The sequence below is a fragment of the Corvus brachyrhynchos genome, unplaced genomic scaffold, assembly GCF_000691975.1.
Source record: "Corvus brachyrhynchos isolate BGI_N302 unplaced genomic scaffold, ASM69197v1 scaffold2718, whole genome shotgun sequence".
Classification (NCBI taxonomy): domain Eukaryota; kingdom Metazoa; phylum Chordata; class Aves; order Passeriformes; family Corvidae; genus Corvus; species Corvus brachyrhynchos.
The window spans coordinates 27,480-45,976 of NW_008239754.1; the positions used below are offsets into that span (position 1 = coordinate 27,480).

At 54.1% G+C, this 18,497-nt stretch overlaps 1 protein-coding gene across 2 annotated transcripts in view; it reads right to left on the minus strand.

The window, feature by feature from the left end:
* Positions 1–17,724, minus strand: part of PTK7 (protein tyrosine kinase 7 (inactive)) — a 21,273-nt gene extending 3,549 nt beyond the window's left edge. Inside the window, exons 1-14 of one of the 2 annotated variants that reach the window (XM_017742446.1) lie at positions 17,628–17,724; positions 8,785–9,078; positions 8,143–8,245; positions 7,452–7,642; positions 6,831–6,978; positions 5,751–5,881; positions 5,233–5,499; positions 4,899–5,032; positions 4,372–4,507; positions 4,140–4,259; positions 3,844–3,993; positions 3,449–3,599; positions 2,873–3,000; positions 2,384–2,587 (exon numbers count right to left, since the gene is read on the minus strand). In XM_017742446.1, coding sequence (XP_017597935.1) covers positions 2,384–2,587; positions 2,873–3,000; positions 3,449–3,599; positions 3,844–3,993; positions 4,140–4,259; positions 4,372–4,507; positions 4,899–5,032; positions 5,233–5,499; positions 5,751–5,881; positions 6,831–6,978; positions 7,452–7,642; positions 8,143–8,245; positions 8,785–9,078; positions 17,628–17,709 — 2,239 coding nt within the window. In that variant the 5' untranslated portion in view covers positions 17,710–17,724. Of the gene's footprint in view, positions 1–2,374; positions 2,588–2,872; positions 3,001–3,448; positions 3,600–3,843; positions 3,994–4,139; positions 4,260–4,371; positions 4,508–4,898; positions 5,033–5,232; positions 5,500–5,750; positions 5,882–6,830; positions 6,979–7,451; positions 7,643–8,142; positions 8,246–8,784; positions 9,079–17,627 lie in introns of both variants that reach the window. The other variant, XM_017742445.1, reaches the window with a different exon arrangement.
* Between the last annotated feature and the right edge of the window lie 773 nt (positions 17,725–18,497).

The window sequence follows — 18,497 nt, forward strand, 5'->3', positions numbered from 1 at the left end:
CAAACCTTGATTCTGAAGGCATTTATTGCTTGGATCAGACCTGGTTACTAGGAAGCAGTACCTTCCATAAGATGAAGGCAGGAGTTGGAATTTAAAGCAGGGCACAACCCTGAGCGAGGGTCGCTCCCACACCTGCAGCATCACTCTGTACTACTGTGCACACTCCATTTCAGCTGCTCCTGCTACAACCACTAGGCAAACAGCCACACAAAAGGAAACCATAAAATTAAGACTTAACCCAGCAGGATTCCCACTGCCTGTAGTTTCCATCACAGGTTGTTGTATTGCAGTGTGTGTGCATGCCTGCTTACAGTGCACCTGTGCAAGACAGGTACCAGCACATCCTCAGCAGGTCTGGCCACCGTGACAGGGACCATGGCTTTGTCACAGGTAGGACTGGAGCTGGGAACACTGAGATATGCTGACTTCAGAGCCACAGCCACTGATAGCTGTCTACTCTCACACGGTGGAGTAAGATTTGCAAAGACAAAAGCGAAAAAACACCACTTATCCTATAAATCAAAGCTGGATGCTCCTTACCCTCTCCTTGCTTTTACACTCATTATCAGCAGGACTGTCTGACCCTGTGCTGTCTGTGCTCATGACTAATCGTGTCTCAAGACTACAAGCTTGAAGCCAAGAGGATAACACAAGATGACCACTGCAACCGTGCCAAAAAAATCCTGAAGGCTGCAGAGTGAGTGTGCTGCCACTGAGAGACAGCACCAGCAGGCAGCAACAAGAGACACTTTTGAGAACAGACATTCCCATGTTTCACAGAGCTTGGACAAGTCAGTTGATAACAAAAAAAGGACAGGAAGCTTCATTATGTATCCAGCTGCAGCAAAGGGGAACCAAGTGTAAAGAAGCTGCCTGCTTTGCCCACCTGCCTGCAACACCTGAGCATCTCCTGGAGAAACAGACACAGCCATGCTGCCCTAGAGACATCAGCACAGAAATCAGTCCCCATAGCCATGAACCTCCCCAAATGCTGTATCTGTATTCACCAAAAAAAAAAGGAGCACAGTCAGACAGGGATACTGAGGGCAAGCTCTCATTATAGAGGATGTGGCACACCAATGACGTGACCTTGGAAGGTAACTGGATGGTTAGGAGTGCACTGATCTATAGGAAATCCGTAGGAAAGATCCACTGCAGGTCCATGGGGAGGTCAAATCTGTCTGGACTCTGAGGACACTGGAAAAGTCAGCTGGGCCAGGCAGCACTTGTAGGTACTGAGGTAGGTGCTGAAATACTTTGAGTCACCCAGCTAACGAGGAACCACATCAAAAAGAGGCAGAGAGTCAGATCTTTGAAGACTGTGGTGAATGGAACGACTCCACCAGAGCTGATAGCAAACACAAACCACTTCTCCAGAGAGACTACGGAAGTACCAAAAAGGAGTGTAGATATCTGGCAAGCTGGGTCTGCCTGCAAGAGTGAGGATGCACCTGGCAGCTAAACTGGTTCCAAATGAAGGGAATAAGAAGAGGCAAACTCTAGCAGAAGAGAAATGTAATAAAGACAGGCCAAGATAAAAATCTGAGACCACCTCAAAAAAGATCAAAAGAAATCCTTTCCCAGGAAGAGGATGCTGGCCAGAGCCTGCTGGTACAGGTGAGCTACCTGTGACTTGTCCACAGAAAGAGCTCACAGTGGTGACAGATGCAGAGCACAAAGCTGCAGAGATGCTCCTGCAAACCCTGCTCCTAGGAGGTTCCTCACAGCCAGACTTGTCTTCTGGAAGTTTGGCTCTGTTCAAAGTGCCAATGCAAAGAGAAAACCAGGAGGCAAACCCAGCAGTTATGTTTTGCCAGGCCCTCAAAGCAACTTGCACATGATCAGGACATGGCTGTGTGCTGGAGAACTGGAAGGGGGAACACCTGCATTTATGGGGAGTATGTAGGGGGAGATCCAGGGAATTAGGGACAGCAAACTCAACTGCACCCCACCACTTACAAGTCCCCAGTGGAAATAACAGAGTGAGTTCAGGGAAACATCTTCCCTCCAGCACCAGGAGCTGCTGAACTGTGAATTGAAGAGGCCAGCAGAGTACTACTATTTCACTGCATTGCAATAGGGATCCTTCCCTCCCCCAGGAAGGGATCCCACATGTGATCCCACATGCAGGTACTGGCTGCAGGAGTGATACATAACTCAGCAGACAGAGATGGCCTCAGTGTGAGGCTGGGGTTCAGGTTTCACACTAACTTGCCTATTTCTCACCTGGCAGCAGGTCTCTGCCACCAGCCAAAAACAGGAGCGAGAGACCATGGGTTAGGAGCTGTCCCCATGCCCTGGGAGCTCCCTGTCCCTCAGCCCCTCCAGCACAGGGACAGGGGGCCAGCAGTGAAGCCCCCACTGTCAGGCGTACCGGCCTCACCGTTCAGACACTCCATTTCAGGCTCCTCGCCCTCTGGGTGCTTCTTCAGCCTCTTGGCTTTTCTCCGCTTCTTGCAGTAGAACATCAGCCCCAGCACGATAATAATGTAGGCAACAGCTGCCCCCACTGAGAGCCCAATGGTCTGGATCATCTTGTAGGGTGTGTGGCTACCAGGTCCCTCATCCTCTTCTGCTGCTGGCTTGTCTGCGGGGCAGAGAGCATCCAACAACATGGGGGTGCAGAGGGATTTCCCAAATCCTGCTCAGGAATGTGCTGGAGGGATGTGAAAAGCCCCAACCCCCTACCCACTGCTGTGGCCACCTCCTCACCCAGCCACAGCACGCTGGGCACATCCCACAGCACACTGTGCTGCATTCCAGTGGGGATGCTGCTTTGACTACCTGGCAGGCATGGCCAGCACCAGAAGCAGGACCTAGAATTGCCAGGGATTCCAGGAGATCATGTCCCGACACTGGGCACCTTCCTTACCAACAACATACAGGAAGGCTTCACGGTGCTTGATGTTGCAGCTGTTGCCAGCGATGCAAGTGTATTTTCCAGAGTCCTCGGTGGTGACGTCGTAGATCACCAAGGAGCCATTGGGCATGATCTGAATCCTGCCAACCACACACACAGAGCTCTTTGCAAACACCAGAGCACAGAGGCAGGCTTGGGGCACCTGCAGCCCCACCTCCCCAGGATGCCTCAGCCCCATATCCCCACTGCCACCAGCTTCCATCTCCCCAGGATGCTTCAGCCCCATATCCCCACTGCCACCAGCTTCCATCTCCCCAGGATGCCTCAGCCCCATATCCCCACTGCCACCAGCTTCCATCTCAGGCTGTGCAAAGCTTAAAAACACATGACTGCAGCTCAATCACAGCTTGGCAGGCTGTAGCAGAAATAGAAAAGCTGGGGCTAGGGGAGTCCAGGTCCTGGCACGTGGAGTCAATTATGTGCCCACCAAGCTGGGAACCCAGGACTGCACCACTGACACCCTTGTACTGGGCAGGCTTGGGAATGTCCAGCTGTGCCACACGTCAGCTTGGAATGGAGGCTGTTTACCTGGGCAGGAGCTTGCCGGGATCCAAAATCTTGTCCTTCCCTTTCCACTGGATGTGCGGTACGGGATCCCCCTCTGCCTGGCACTGGAACATGGCCGTGTGGCCCTGGTACACCGTCGTGGGCTCTGGCTCTAGCTTGAAGGTGACGTAAACTGAAGGCAGAGAGGCCAACACAGACGCTGTCAGCTCCTGGGAATGGTGCTAAGCTCCCACAAGGGAGCACAGCCAGCACTGGCACAGTGGCACGTGCCCTCTCAGGCTGTATACAAAGCACTGACAAACTGGACACTCAAGTGCCATGGGACACAGCTCGGGGCCAGGCCAGACATTGCTTTCTCTGCAGGGGCACGCCAGGTGCCACCCAGGCAAACCCAGCACAGCAGGAAACACCCTCACCTGCTACCACGAGCTGCACGGTGGCACGGATCTCGCCCTGCGGCCTGTTGGAGGCGATGCACGTGTAGTTCCCCGAGTCGCTCCTGCTCACCTTGTGGAAGGACAGGATGCCGGCATTGTGGCTCACGTGGGATGGCAGGCTGCTCCCATCTGCGGGGCACAAGAGGACGGATGCAGCCGTCGTGCAGTGCCACACTGGGCCACACTGCTGCTTCACCCACGCTGGAGGTGGGACAATGCAGAGTCCCTAGTGCCCCAGGTAAGGAGCAGGCGTATCACAACCAAATCCCCCTGACCTGTCTTGGTCCACTGGATGGTGGGTTTTTCCCGGCCCGTGGCTGAGCAGGACACTGTGACCTCCTTATCAAACTCCATGCACTGCAGCGGCTGAGGCGGTGGGGTGAACTTCAGCTTCTCTGCAGCAGACAGAGGTGATGTTTAGGCTCCCCCTCAGCCACAGGAGACCCTGGAGCTGGAGGTATCACCCCTGCACCCACAAGAGCAGAGCGTGAGGCACTGTCAGCATACCCAGCACGTGCACCCGCGCGTATCCCTCGATGCTGCCTGCCGGGGTGCTGCTCACACACTTGTACATGGTCCCATCGTACACCTCCACGTTGTTGATGCGCAGCGTCCCGTTCTCCGAGATCTCAAACCGCGAGTCCTGCCCGGAGCGGGGGAAGGAGCAGGGCAGAAATGACACTGTCAGCAGCCCTGGGATTAGCCCTCACTTGTGGCACTGCTGACACTCCACATGCCACGCCACGCTTCAGATAAACGCATCCCTGCTGAGACCCACATGAAGAACTGAGAGAGGCTGCAGGGACCTTTCTCCTGCCACTGCCCCAAAAGCACAGGGCTTATTGCCACTCAAGTGGGAAGAGACAGCTAACTGTGCACCCACACATCAGTAGGACGGAGCTAATGCCAGGAATGTGGCTAAAGTGGGGGTGACAGGGATGCTGGGCCTAGGAACAAGGTGAGAAACAGCAGCAGCAGAGCAGGTGCCCAGCAGAAGTGCCCATGAGGGGCAGGGATTTGCCTTGTTGCCTCACCTCAGAAATGGAGACGCCGTTGCGGTACCAGGTGACAGTGGGTTTCAGGGAGGCCTTGCTGAGGCAGTGCAGGTATCCTGGCTTGCTCTCCTCCAGCTGGCTGTCCTTGGGCATCTCCACCCATTTGGGTACCGCTGGGCATGAAGGCAAGGGGTTACAAAGGGCCACTCACCACCCCTCTGGCCAGCAGCAGTGCAGAACACGCAGGTAGTGTGCAGCCAGCCATGAGAGGCACCTCTCTGTATCAGTGAGGTGATGAGCAATGCTGCCCAGCTCACCCCAACCCCCTATCCAGCCCCTCTTCTGCTCCCACCCTTTTCAGAAAGTTTCCTACTAGCCACAGTGATGCTCAGCTCCTGTTTCTTCTCTCCAGCCTTGTTGGCAGCATGGCACGTGTAGATCCCTGCATCCATCTCGGTGATACTGGTGAAAATGAGCTGCTCTGCCTCTTGGTACACCCGGCCAGCAGTGGGAACTCGTTCCTGGTTTCTCTCCCACCAGACTTGGGGTGTGGGTATGCCCTGCGGGGCAGTGCAGAACACGCGATGCCCCTGGTTTGCTGTCAACACCTTCGGGGAGAAGGGTGCCATGTCTTCGATCTCTGAGAGAAGCAAGAGACAACAGGGCTCAAAGAGGGCAGGAACGTGTATAGCCAACCCACCAGCACCATCATTCACATGGGAGGCACCATTTAAAGGAGAGAGCACACAAACTCTGTTTGCTCCCCTCATCCAGGCAGCAAGGATGAATCATTTCATGTACTGACCCACTGCTGTATCATCACAGAGCTCCAGAGTGACACTGGAACTCTGGGACCCACCGCCCACCCTGTCACCAGCCCCAGGACCTCACCTGCCAGCCGCAGAGTTGCCTTCAGCACCAGAGTTTTCCCCCTCTGCCCACGGCCAACGCACTTATAGACACCGGTGCTGCGAGCCCTCACCTGGGTGATCAGCAGGGAGCCATTGGCAAACACGGTGGTCCTGGGCACGTGGGGAGAGGAAGGGCTCAGTGGGCATCTCTGCAGGACATGGGCCAGAGCCACAGCGCTGAAATGTCCTGCATGAGCCCGCGAAACCACGAGGGTGCCAAGCCATAGCTTCCCAGCACACATAAACAAGGAGATGGTTGGGACACATTCTTCATGGAGGAAATGAGCTCATACAAGTCTTACTCTTGGTGAAGAGCTGGCTCCCACCAAAAAATGCATCACCAAGCATGAGCCAGTTCTGAGAGCACATGGAGCCAGGAGAAGGGGCAGGGGACACAAGGTGGCGCCCGGGGGCTGCCAGGCCGAGGGCAGCTGGCACCCAGATGGCACTGCCTGCCTTCCAGAGTCTGGCGGAGACACATCCTGGCTGCGGGATCACTGTCCCTGCTCTTCAGACTGCCCATGCTTAGGCTCTCTGGGGCTCAGAAACACTCCTGGCTCTGGGGATCACCATGCACTTTTACATGGAAGAGCAAGAGAGCCACAGGCCCAGTGACTGCTGTGCAGATGTTGGGGGCTGGGATGTGTTCCCCAGTCTGGGAATCACCGCGTGCTGGCATCGGGTACTGGGACACATCCCTGACTGTGAATTGCCCCAAGTGGGTGTCAGGAGCTTGAGCTTCCCTGGCTCCATAGAATCACCACATCTGGGGCTGAGAGACATCCCTAACTGTGGGGCCATCACGCATGGGCATCTAGAACTGACAGCCCCACAGACTCATGTGAGGACAAACTCGTCCCTGAGTCCTGTTCAGATAAATGCCATGCACAGGGACCAAGTCCCTGCTAAACCTAACCCAGCCAAGCTGAGAAACCGATCCCCACGGCCACTCTGATGTTGCATGCTTGCCCTCGTGTACAGACAGGGTTTGACCTCTCTCTTCTGGAACACAGTGCCCCTCTCCTCCCAGCCCTGCCCACATCACTGGGGTCCCTATTACTTGGATCTGTTGGTGATGGGGTTGTCTTCAAAGAGCCATTCCTGTGTAGGAGGAGGCACAGCTGCAAACTGGCAGTTGAACATGGCCTCTTCATTCTTGGTCACGATGAGGTCCTGTGGGGCAATCACTGCCTGAGGAAAGCTCTCATCTGCAATGGCAGAGATCACAGGAGGGTGAGAGAGGAACTTGCTCCCAGCAAGGCCCTGGTTCCTAGCAAACAGATCAAAGCTGTCACTGGACTGCAAATTCCCTTGTTCAGTTCCAAATACCCCTCTAATGTCAACAATTCCTGCCCTCCTTGGGTCTTGCCTCCAAAGGCCAACAGGGCATCTACCCACACGGCACTGATATTAGCAAAACCAGAAGCACCTACAGCATCCAGGGTGCACCATTATAAGAGAAGACAGCATAAATCTGCTCCAGAAGGACACAGGGGCAAATTAACACCTGCAGACAGGGCTGGGTTCCAACCTGGCCAGGATTTGTCAGGTCTGAGTCTGGCCAGAGGCTCTGCACAGAGGAAAGTCCCACTAGCCTGCAGTTCCCCTGCAGCCTGGCTCCTGTCCTGCAGCAGAGAGGAGGCTGTGAGCAGGGCAGTGGAACAGCTGGGACACGACTCACCGATGACATTGAGTGTGAAGTTGTTCTGGCTGCAGACGAAGCCGACGGCACTGCGGGCGCAGCAGTAGTAGAGCCCGTTGTCATCGGGGCTGGCGCTCTGCAGGGTCAGTGTCCGCTCCTTGTTGCTGACAGAGTAGGTGCTGCGGCCCTCCGGGAGGGGGCTGCCATCCCGAAACCACTGCCACGTGGGACTGCAAGACAGGGGCAAGCAGGTGACCGGCGGCACGGCACCGTCAGGGCTGCCCCGAGAGCTGGTGTGCGGAGGAGACAGCCCAGAGATGGCCCATTTCCCTGGCTCTCCGTCCCCGCTGCTGGCCCCGACACAGACACGAAGCCATGAGACATGCAGCCAAGTGGACGGGACACGACTGGGAAGCGACGGAGAGTGACTGCAGCACACCAAGCAGCTCAGCAACTGGACTGTGACAGCCCATCCTTACTGTGCTCCTCGCTACGCGGCTCTGGGGAAGCCGTTTGCCTTCTCCCACGGTGCTCAGCCACAGGCTCAATCCTGCCTTTCGCCTTCCCTGACTCTACTGAATTCTTGCAGGAGAGAGGAGGGGAGGTGGGGCAGGAGGAGAAAGAAAAAGGTGGCGGGGGAGAGGGAGAGGGATAGAGAGAGAGAGAAAGACCACACAGCCAAGGTGCAGGGGCCCCTGGCAGGGTCCACTCCTCAGGAGGCAACCCTTACCGTGGGTGGCCATCGATGTGACACCGCAGCACCACTGTGGAGGAGGGCTGGATCTCAGCTACGTTGGCCGGCTGCTTCAGAACCACACTGCCTGTCTCAATCCCTGTGGGACCAAAGAATACCAACACAGCTGGCTCTCCAAACCTACAGAGCCCACGTGGTGGTTACTGGACTCCCCGATAACCAGAGGAGGCAGCAAGGGCACAAGCATGCTTAGAGATACATATGCCCTCAAGCCAGCGTGGAGTAAAGACACCCACACTGCAGAGATCCCACTTTGCCCTGTGCAGCTGTTCTCTGAGGGATAAGGTGAGTTCTGAAAGGACCTGCAGTGCCCAGGACACACTTGCTGCAGTAATGCAGCATAAACGGGAAAAGCAGCAGGAGACAGCATCTCTGACAGCCTTGGGGACACCAGAAGACACAAGAGGTCTACAGGGCATGATGGACATGGTAGATGGAGAGGGATCCTACTTGAGCAGTCCAAGCTGTCCGATCCCTGTCTGACCCACACAAGCATTGGCAGACAGCCTGGAAAAACTGTTTCCAGCCTCGGGCCCTCCCAAGAGGGTGCTTTTCCCTGTGCACAGTGGGCAGCACCAGGCTGCAGCGTGTGCCTGGCTGCCTTCACCCCATGCTCACACTTGATGTTGAAAGACGCGTTGGCCGTGCGCGCCTCCTCCCCGGTGAGCACGTTCCTCGCCAGGCACTGGAAGACCCCGGCATCCCGGTGCCGATCCACGGCAGCAAACTGGAGGTTGCTGCCTTCCTTGAAGCGCTGCTCCGTGTCCTGAACAGGAAGCCCATTCTGCAGCCACTCGAACTCCACGTCCGCCGGCTCCTTCACCTCACAGCGGAGGATGGCGCTGCGGCCGTGCAGGGCATCCTGGGAGTACGGCTCTTTCGTGAAAAGGATGCTTGCCTGAGTCCCCACGGCTGCAGGACAGAAAAGGGAGGGCATGTTTAGAGCAAGGGAAGGAGAACAGATCAGGTAAGCACATGTCGTTCTCAAGGGTCTCCAGACACTCCGAGCCATGTCAGGAGAAACATATCCCAAATCACATCTGTCAAAACTAATTCAGAGTTTTAACAGATCTATGCTGGGATGCCAGCACAGCTGCTTTAAGCCTGTCCACAGCAATCACTGGAACAGGGATGCCTGAGCTTGCCACAGCCAAGAGAGCCCTCTGCTCCCTGGGGCCAGGGACATTAAGAGGGAGCTCCCCTGACCCACTACTGAGTGTCACACTTCCAGCCTGAACAGAGAGGTGTCTTGCAGTGTATGAGCCAGGAAGTCAGTCACCAAAATCCTGGAGAGCAAGCAGCTTCCTGGGCAGTTCAGATGTTTCTTTGAGGTCTTCTTGTCCTGTTTTTTGGGATGCGTCCTAACTTCTGGCCTTGCATCAAGATTGCCCCTGATCAGAAATACCCATAGGCTGTTTCTAGGTTTTCCTCAAAGTCCCTCTCCTTGAGACTATGTCTCTGCCTCACCTCCCCATCCCCAGAAATTACCCAGAGAAACACTGGTGTGGAACAGGGATTGTCTGTGTGAATAAACACAGCACAAGAGGATGCAACAGGGACACCACAAACTTGTGTGGTGACTCAGCCCACTCACAAGTAGAAGCGGAAATGACAAATTGCAATAGCTGTCCTCAGGGTCTGGTAGTGGCCTGAGGGGCTGGAAGGATCGCTCTACAGCGATGGAAACCCCAAAGAGCCCTGCTTGACACACTAAGGCCCACCCAAGAGCTGGGGGTCCTGGGGACAGAGCAGCCAGTGCTTCCCTAGGCAGTGCCTGGCATGGCTGCTGAGGGACCGCGCTCGCACATTCCCAAATCTGGCTGCCGCCTGCCCACAGCCAGCCGTGCAGGCGCTCTGCTCCGGTTACCAGCTGCAAAAGCAAGGGGAGCAGACAAAGAGCAATTCAGCACATGACGATGGCTCTTGGACTCTGTTCCCAGCACCATGCTCTGCAGGGAGAGGAGCCAAGTCAGCCAGATTTCGAGCATCTTAGAGTGAAGATGAACAAGAACGTGGTCAAAACCAGCGTGTTCTCATCACTGCAAGAGAAACAGCCTCAGAAAGTGGCCGCCTGGACAAGTTACATGAACAGGATCCAAGCCCAGCTGAAGGAAAGGCAACTCCTCTTTGGACACTCAGCCACATCCTCCTTTGCATAAAAGCCTGGTGAAGGGATACAGTTTGACAACACATCTCAGTCAGTCAGAGCTAGGGGTAAGAAAGCCTTTTCCAAAAGAGATGTTTTGAAGACCACCAAATTCCAGAAAGCCACAAGAGCCCTTCCCATGCTGGAAAGCCTTTGGAGCTTGCTACAAAGTGCAGGGGCCAAGCAAAGCTGCTCACGGGCACCCTGGTGTCAGCCACACACTTCCAGCAGGGCTGGTCCGAGCTCCCCCACTCACAGCAACAGCACGGCACAGACACAGGTACTCATACAGGATGAGGCTCCAAACCCCCAGCTCCAAACACATCGAGGAGCAGGGGCACCTCGGCCTGTATCTGCTAAAAACCTTTCCCCATAGTCCAGCCAGAGAGAGCAACAAAGTCCTCCCACTGGGAAAACCACAGAAGCCTCTTCCCAAAGACACTAGGACACACCAAACTGTAGTCCAGAGCCCAGAGGTCTTTTCTGCCTGCAGCCCTTGCAAGGTGTGACTGTGGGTACAATTCTAATTTTCAGTCATCCCCAAAAAGCCATTGGGAAGGAGGCAGCAAGGAGTTGGGAGGTCACAGAACAGCAGTGCACAACAACATTCCGCAGGGTCTAGGATGTGGACATCGCTGCAGCCTGGCTTTCCACCTTCAGCATCCCATCAAGCCATTGACTTTGGTGTGCAGGCAACATCCCCTAACGACTGCCCTCAGCCAGGTGAAGTCCCACAGCTCTTGGGTTGACATCACTTGTCAACTGCACCCACAGAACTTAAGGTCACCAGGAGTAGCCACAGACTGACCCCCTGTGGCCTGGGTGACAGAGCTGCTGACCGTGACCAAAGTCCCATTTTCCTGGGTCCCATCAACATGCTGTGCTCCAAGGGTCAGCACGTCCAGTGAAGTTTCCATGGCCAGTTCCATCCCCTAAAGGTAGGGACTATCCATCAGTCTGTGACAGCTGTCTCATGAACATGAGATGAACACATGCCTCAAGGTGATACAACGTGCAGGAATATGAGTCACATCAGATCTGTCTCACTGAGAGCACTCAGCAAGGCAGCAACCACCCAGCCTCACTCAAATACAGCCATGTGCTCAACAGCCTAAAAGCTCCAGAGCATCAGGAGCTGAGCTCATGCCAGAACAGGCTGCTGGGTCAGACAGGCAGGAGGAAAGGGGAACAGAACAGTCAAATCCACTCAGGTTTGAACCTACAGGAGCCAGGTCTGTTATTTTCTCCAGACATGCCTCAGGACACCAGCCATATGTCCATCAAACCATACCTGTATGGTACAAAGCACGTGCAAGGTAGCAGGGTGCATAAAGAAAACTCATGAAGTAGATGGATTTGTTCTGCTCTTGGGAGCTTCAGCCTACTGGTCATGCTCGTGCTGGAGTTTGTGATGAGGCAACTCTCTCCAAAGGTGTAGACCATTAGGGTATTAAGATATTGTATTTTCAATTACATGTGCTTCTAGCGTTAAATCATCGGCATTACCAATACAGCACCAAAGAGCAGCAGAGCTGCTGTCACCCCGTCGCTCACAGCACAACTGCACTTTACTCAGCACTGACCATCTGACAGCTCTAGCTGCCTCATCACATGCATCCTGCTGCTTCACCATCCTCCATGTTCAGGCAGGAGGACATGGCTCTGTGGACAGAGGACATGATGAAGGCTTGGCACAAGTCCCACATGGGAAGCAGGGATTTTACCAAGTGTCAGGAAACACTGGGATCCAGCTCCCTGGTGAAACAGGAGGAACTATTTATGTTGTTGTTTTCCATGCTAGGGAAATGGACACAACCATTTCAAATCAGAACATCTCATGAGAACAGGTGTCAAGGCAAACTGGGATAAATAAACGTTAAAGTGCAGCAAGAGCCATAAACTTGTGTTTTGTTCTGACAGTAGCATCCAAGGTGCCACTGGTGAATTGGCTACACATACTGGAAACCATTGTCCCAACCATGTATCAGGTTTGGGCTGCAAGGAAAGACCAGTAGCAGCTAGATGTGGTCTAGATAGTTTTGGGATGGAAGACATCAGAAGCCCAGAGCTGGACACAGCTTTTCACAGTACTTCAACCCAGAGCAGCAGAGCCCAGCATTCGGAGGCGGGAACTGCTGCACTTGCTGCTTACAGCTGTACTACCCTGGCCCAGGAAAGGGCTGCAGTCAGCAGGGTCCATGCATCCCCCCTCCACCTCCTGGGCTTTTGGGACAAAGGCTCAAGGAAGCTGTCTAAGGAGAGGGCTACTGTGTGGGATGCCACTATGCTGGAGTTTGGGTAAAACCTGTATAAAGCCAACAATCTCCACCTGTGCTGAATAAAGAAGGAAAATGACTCTGTTTGTTCCACTCAGCAGCTGGAGGACTTCCCAGCTCTCCTGTGTGGCAGAGCCATGGCCATGTGTGGCTCAGCCACTGGAGGCTGCCCCAGAGGAGAGAGCAAAGGCAACCCCAGCTCAGACTGGACACCTTCCCACAGCATGCTTCTGCTGTGGTTTCATGAGCTCATCTGGGCTGGGACACACAGCTGGGACACACTGCTGGGAGCTGCTGAACAAAGCAAAATGACTCTTTTCCCTTAGTGAGAGTCACCCCAAAAACCATCCAGCAACACCACATCAGCCTTAGCAAGACTGAGTCAGTGCAGAGCTCTCCCCCAGCAACACAGCTGGTCCTGCAAAGCCAATGCCAGCACGGAGCAGTCCCAAATGTGCGTGCTGGCCAACACCCGGCCTCTGCATATGCATGTGACACAGGCCACCCCGGGGCTGGGAGTAAAAGAAACCCTCCACACATGTTTCTGGCCTGAAACCGTCTCAACTGTGGCTACAGAAAGCTTTTCAGGAAAGCTTCAGCCAGACTGGACAAACATGTTAGAAATGCAGCACACTTGAAAACACCCAGTGGTATGCTACCCAAAGGATGCTTAATTGAAATGCAAAATCCCCCTGTTGAGGTAATAGATAACACGCCACAAAGCAAATCATCTGCAGGGAGGGGACATGCACTTGTAGGGTGCACAAGGATGGGGAGAAGAGCAGGCTCAGATCCCATCCTGGCTCTGAGATCATTCCTACGGCAAAGATCTGAGTGCAGGAACACAGCATCCTTCAGGCAGCGATACCCCCTGCTCAAAACTCATTTCATATATTTAAGGAGGCAAATAGCAGCTATCCAGGAAAACCAGTGACACCATCTGCATTACCAGTCCTAGTTTCTAACAAGTGTATCTCAATTCCCTTTTTTGTCTTGGGATATCCACAGGATTCAGCCATTGCCGGACTCCAGCCTGAGCACATGCAGAACATTTCAGGGTGACAAAATTGACAAAGCCACATCCAGGGCAGACTTGTGAGCAACCCTATGAAGTCAGCCACTGTTGTCTGGAGCTCTGCAGACTAAGTTTTCAATCCTATGGGATCGCCAGGAAGCAAAGGACTCCACACCTCTGGTAAAGGAGACCCAGCCCCATGGTAGCCAAGCCCCTCGAAGGCTGCCACAGCATTAATACAGTGATGTGGCAGCAGACTCAGCACAGGCTGGGAATGTCTTTGGGACCACTCTCCAGAGCTAAAAGAGTGAAATACATCAGTGTTGCTCCTTTCATCAGCCAGAGCTGTAAGAAAATGCACCAAAAGAGTAATAAGGATCTGGGGGAGCCATGGCAGAGCTGGGGGCTAGCATAGGGAAACTGGGGCTGGAATTTTGGGGGGATCTCACATCTTTTTCCCACCTGAGAAGCACCAGGTTTGGTATACCCTAAACAGAGAGACATTGTAGGGCTCTGGGGGAAGGAGTTGGCAGCAAACTGCCCAGCCCTGTGTCTCAATGCTCACCCTCTGAGGCTGGACACTGTCCCCCCATTCTGTGCCATGGACATATCTGGGCAACAGGCTCCAACCTCATGGACTGCAGACCTTCATGGGGTGCTGGGCTTTTGGTGAAAGCCAGAAAGTGTATGGGGTGTCAGGACTCACCCTTGGGAGACCAGCCCTCTCTAAGGCTATATTTAGGGCTGCAGCCATCAAGGGGGTCTGTGCTCCTGGCACAGCCTGGACACACCTGGCAGTGAAGGTACCCCACCTTCGGCACCATACAAGAGGCCTGAGAGCACCAGGGATGCTGCCTGGTGAGTCCCTGCCATGGCACCAAGCCCAAACCTCCATGGTCATCTTCCAGGCTGCAAGGACATGGGGCAACATTACAAGCCAGGCCTCGACCCAAGCTGGGTTTTCCATTCATTTTTTAATGTCTCAGTGCCAGTCCCACAGGCTCATCTGGGGACACTCCAGTAGCCCAAGGCCATCTGGGTACTGCAGAGCAACTGGGCAAGCTGGGGAGACCAGGCAGCACATCTCCTGCCCTGCCTGACAGGCCAGGCTGCCTACATCTTGAAACAATCCAAAAATCATGGTCTCCTTGCCTAACGACATTGCCTGGGAATGCAGCCTCAACCACAAAGCCTTCAGCTGCTGCACAGCCTCAGATGCCTGCTGAGTCCACAGTCACCTCTCTCACCTACAGCCCTGCTGGGGGACCAACAGGCAAGGCAGCTGGAAGCACAATGCAATGCTCTACATCCCCAGCCCTGTGGGAGATCCATGCTCCCATCAACCCCAAACTGCCCACATCCAGGCATGCCCAGTGCACAGCTCCTGGGCACCAGCTCCTCCAAACTAAAAGAGCTCTGGTCAAAAGACAGAAAGGGAAAAGGAAAGGATCTATTTCACTTCGTACCCAAGAGTTTACCAACCTCTAAGACACCACAGGATATGAGTAATCCCAAAACTGCTTGCAACCAAACAAGGAACTAAAAGCATGGGAATGGGATTTGGGAGAGGGCTTTGTGCAAGTATAAGGTTTCCTGGTTTGGAAAGCAAGCCCAGCATTGCGGTGCTTCTGCAGCTTCTAGCCCAGCCCCACTCTCCAGCCAGGCCCCAGGAGCGTTATTCTGCAGACTTGCTTCCAGGAGCACTTCAGCAAAATCCACCCTGGGTCAGCTCAGCCAGATGTGCAAGGCAATTCCTTTAATGCTCTGCACCTGGAACAGCAGTTTAGAGGATCTGCAATTCATCTCCAGTGCCCAGGACAGCAAAGCCCAGAGCACCCAAATGGCATCCATCCTTTCTCCCCAAAAGGGAACCATCCTCTTCCTCTTCTCCCCTGCCAGCAGGAGGCCTCAGCCCTGCCTCAGCTATGGAGGGGGACACCTGGCTTACAGGAAACAAACAAAACTAAGACCCAGAAGTACCAGGATGCAATGGGAGCAGCCAGCTGCAAAAACTGGCCCAGCCAGCTGTTCTGGCAGAGGACATGGCTGGCCAGCATCTGTCTGGCCTCTGAAAGCAGAGTGGACGTCACATTCTCCCATGTCAGAGCAAGGAGCTCACAGCTGTCCCAGCTCCACTGTGGAGCCAGCTCTTCCTGGGGCTGTACAACAAGCGTGCAAGTCTCAGACCTGAGGTGGGAGCTGAATGTATTTGCACCACCAGCTCAGCACCTAATGAGACAGAGAGCTTGGTAACACACTGCTAAACATTTGTTCCCTGTCCATCTTCATTAATAGTTAGCAAAGATGCCATGTTCCCTGGGAAGGCACTGCTGCAGGACACAGGTGGGAAGCCTGCTCCCCCTGGCTCCCCAAACCTGCAGGGCCCTTTGCAGCACCTGTGGAGCACAGCAGTTCCCTAAGGGAAGGTCCTGGGCACCTTGCAGCAATCACACACAATGCACTTTCCTGCAGAATGGAGTCCAGGGATACAGCTGGGAGAGAGAAGGGTGACCTGGCCAGAGATACCCTAGACCCCACCACTAACCTGAGGTGAACAGCAGGAGTAGCCTCAATCTATCCCCAGCCTGCAGCACTTCAGACTCAGACTGAAAGACCAGGTTTAAGAGACCTTTTCACCACTTTTTAACTCAGCTACCAACTCTGGATATGTCAGCTAGTTAACAAACCTCAGCAAAGCAAGGTGGCAGCGACAGCTTTTAGACCCCTTGGAATCCATTCCCAACACATCACCACCCCACCATATCCACACTGTGACCTTTATGCTTCTGCCCCTGCCATTGCTCAGACCACCAAAGAAACAAAGCCTCTGCAAAGGCTATTGCTCTTTGATGAGAAACCACTAAGGAAAAGGAGGATTTGGGTGAGCTAATGCACTCACTCGTATTGCAGTGCCACAGCTCTGTAAACCTGTAACAAGGCAAGGCAGACACAGGCAGAGCATTGCTTTGAAGCTGCCACTGCATCCCTCAGCAGCATCTTTAGCTGCTGCTAACCCCAAGCAAAACCAACAAACCAGAACCACAGCTTGGAGGATGACTTGGCTCCCTGCAAGCCCAGGGGCAGAGCTAAGGGCCACAAGAAAGACAGCCCCTGCAGGAAAAGAGCAGAAGAGACAGAAGCTCACACTCAGGTCCTATGTCCCAAACACAGGACTGATTTATCACTGTGTTCTCTGAGAAAGACACAGCAGAAGTGTGCTGTCAAAGGCAACCATAGGCACATTTTCAGAAAAGACCATGACCTGTGCTCCATCCCAAGGCCACAAAAGGCACAGCAAGGATGGTGTTATGGCCTCTCACATGTTTCAGTAACACGCTCCCAGAAAGCGTTATCGAACAGGTCTTGTCTTTAGGAGCAACTTAAACACCATTGTCTGCAGGCAGCAATTCCTTCAGTTGCCAAGTCCTCGGGAATGACTCCAGTGCTTAGGCTTTGCTTTGAGCCACTCTTGGATCAAAGAGCAGCAAACTCTGCGTTCAAGCCCTGGCTTGCTTCCAAAGGCTGGGCAATGAAATCACTGAGCTAGAGCATCCTGAGCTTGCTGGTCCAGAGGACTCGCTGAGCCCTCTGTCAGAACAAGGCTCCACTGCCTGCAGGCAGGTTTAACTCCTCATGTGCTGGGTGTGCACTGCTCACTGGCAGCTCAGCCCATGCAGACTTGGCAGCACTTCCTGCAAGGGAGCAACACTGAAGTGCTGCTAATGCTCAGGACTGCAACTCTCCCCTGACAGCCTTTTCTTCCTGCTGCAGCCAGGCACAGCTTGCACAGCCCCTCTGTCCACATGATACCTGGGACCCAATGGGCTTCATCTATCTCTCCTGTTCTCTCTCATCCCCATCCACAATTGTCATCCTAAGCTATTAGCAGCACTTTGCTTGCCTGCAGTTCCTGGGCTCCTTCCAACCCAGCCTTCACTGCAAACAGCTACATCTCTAGAGCAGCAAGCCAGCCCCCTCCAGACCAGGAGAGCCACAAAGAGCAGCACGAAGTAAAACCACTCACCTGGCCTCCTGTCCTGTCCTCTCTGCCACCACTGGACCAGCCAAGCACTTTGTACCCCTTGATCCCATCTTCTGCTCCCCATCCACCGCAGCCCACAGGACGCAGACTGCCACAGAGCAAGCAGTGCACGGCGGCATCTGCTCTTTGTCCCTGCGAGGCTCTCAGTGAGCACAGGGCCCCATACAGACCTCCCATTCATGTCTCGAGCAAACCATGTGTTTCCTGGCACAGTTCATTATGAACATGCTCATATAAAAGCAGATTTTTGGCATGCCAGAACCGGGAGCAACACATGGGTCAGCTTTTCCTCCCCTCCTTGCGCCAGCTGAAGCCATAGAAGCAAGCAAGGAAAATCATGAATCCTCAGTAACATGAGCTACCCCCTGCCTCCTGGGCTGGCCCCTACAGCCACAGAAAGCAGCTGCTGGGAGCATGCCTGCTCCACACACAGCCTCTTCCACTGCTTAGCAGATACCGCCGGAACGGCAGCCAAGTCAAACACCCAGAAATATTTGCATCCCCAAATTATTTCCAGCCAGCATGTTCCTCCATGCAAGAGGTTCCAGTCGAGAAAGCCTCTCAGATGGGCAGAGCTGCAATAAACCACCAGTCCAGATGGAAATGGTTTGATTCACGCAAGGAGCTCTGAACACCGCGAGCAGCCCAACATCTGGAAAGTCTTTGGGCACTCATCATATAAGGTTTTCAAAACAACATCTTTTCCCGTTCCAGTTAAAGCAAAAACAAAAACTCACTCTGCACCCAGGAAAGCAATTGTGGGCACAAAGCAGCATTTCCAAGAAATGCTCTGCTAGAGTGGCTTTGGCTTCCTGAGCCAGGAGGAACTGGACCAGCACCTAGGAGCTCCTG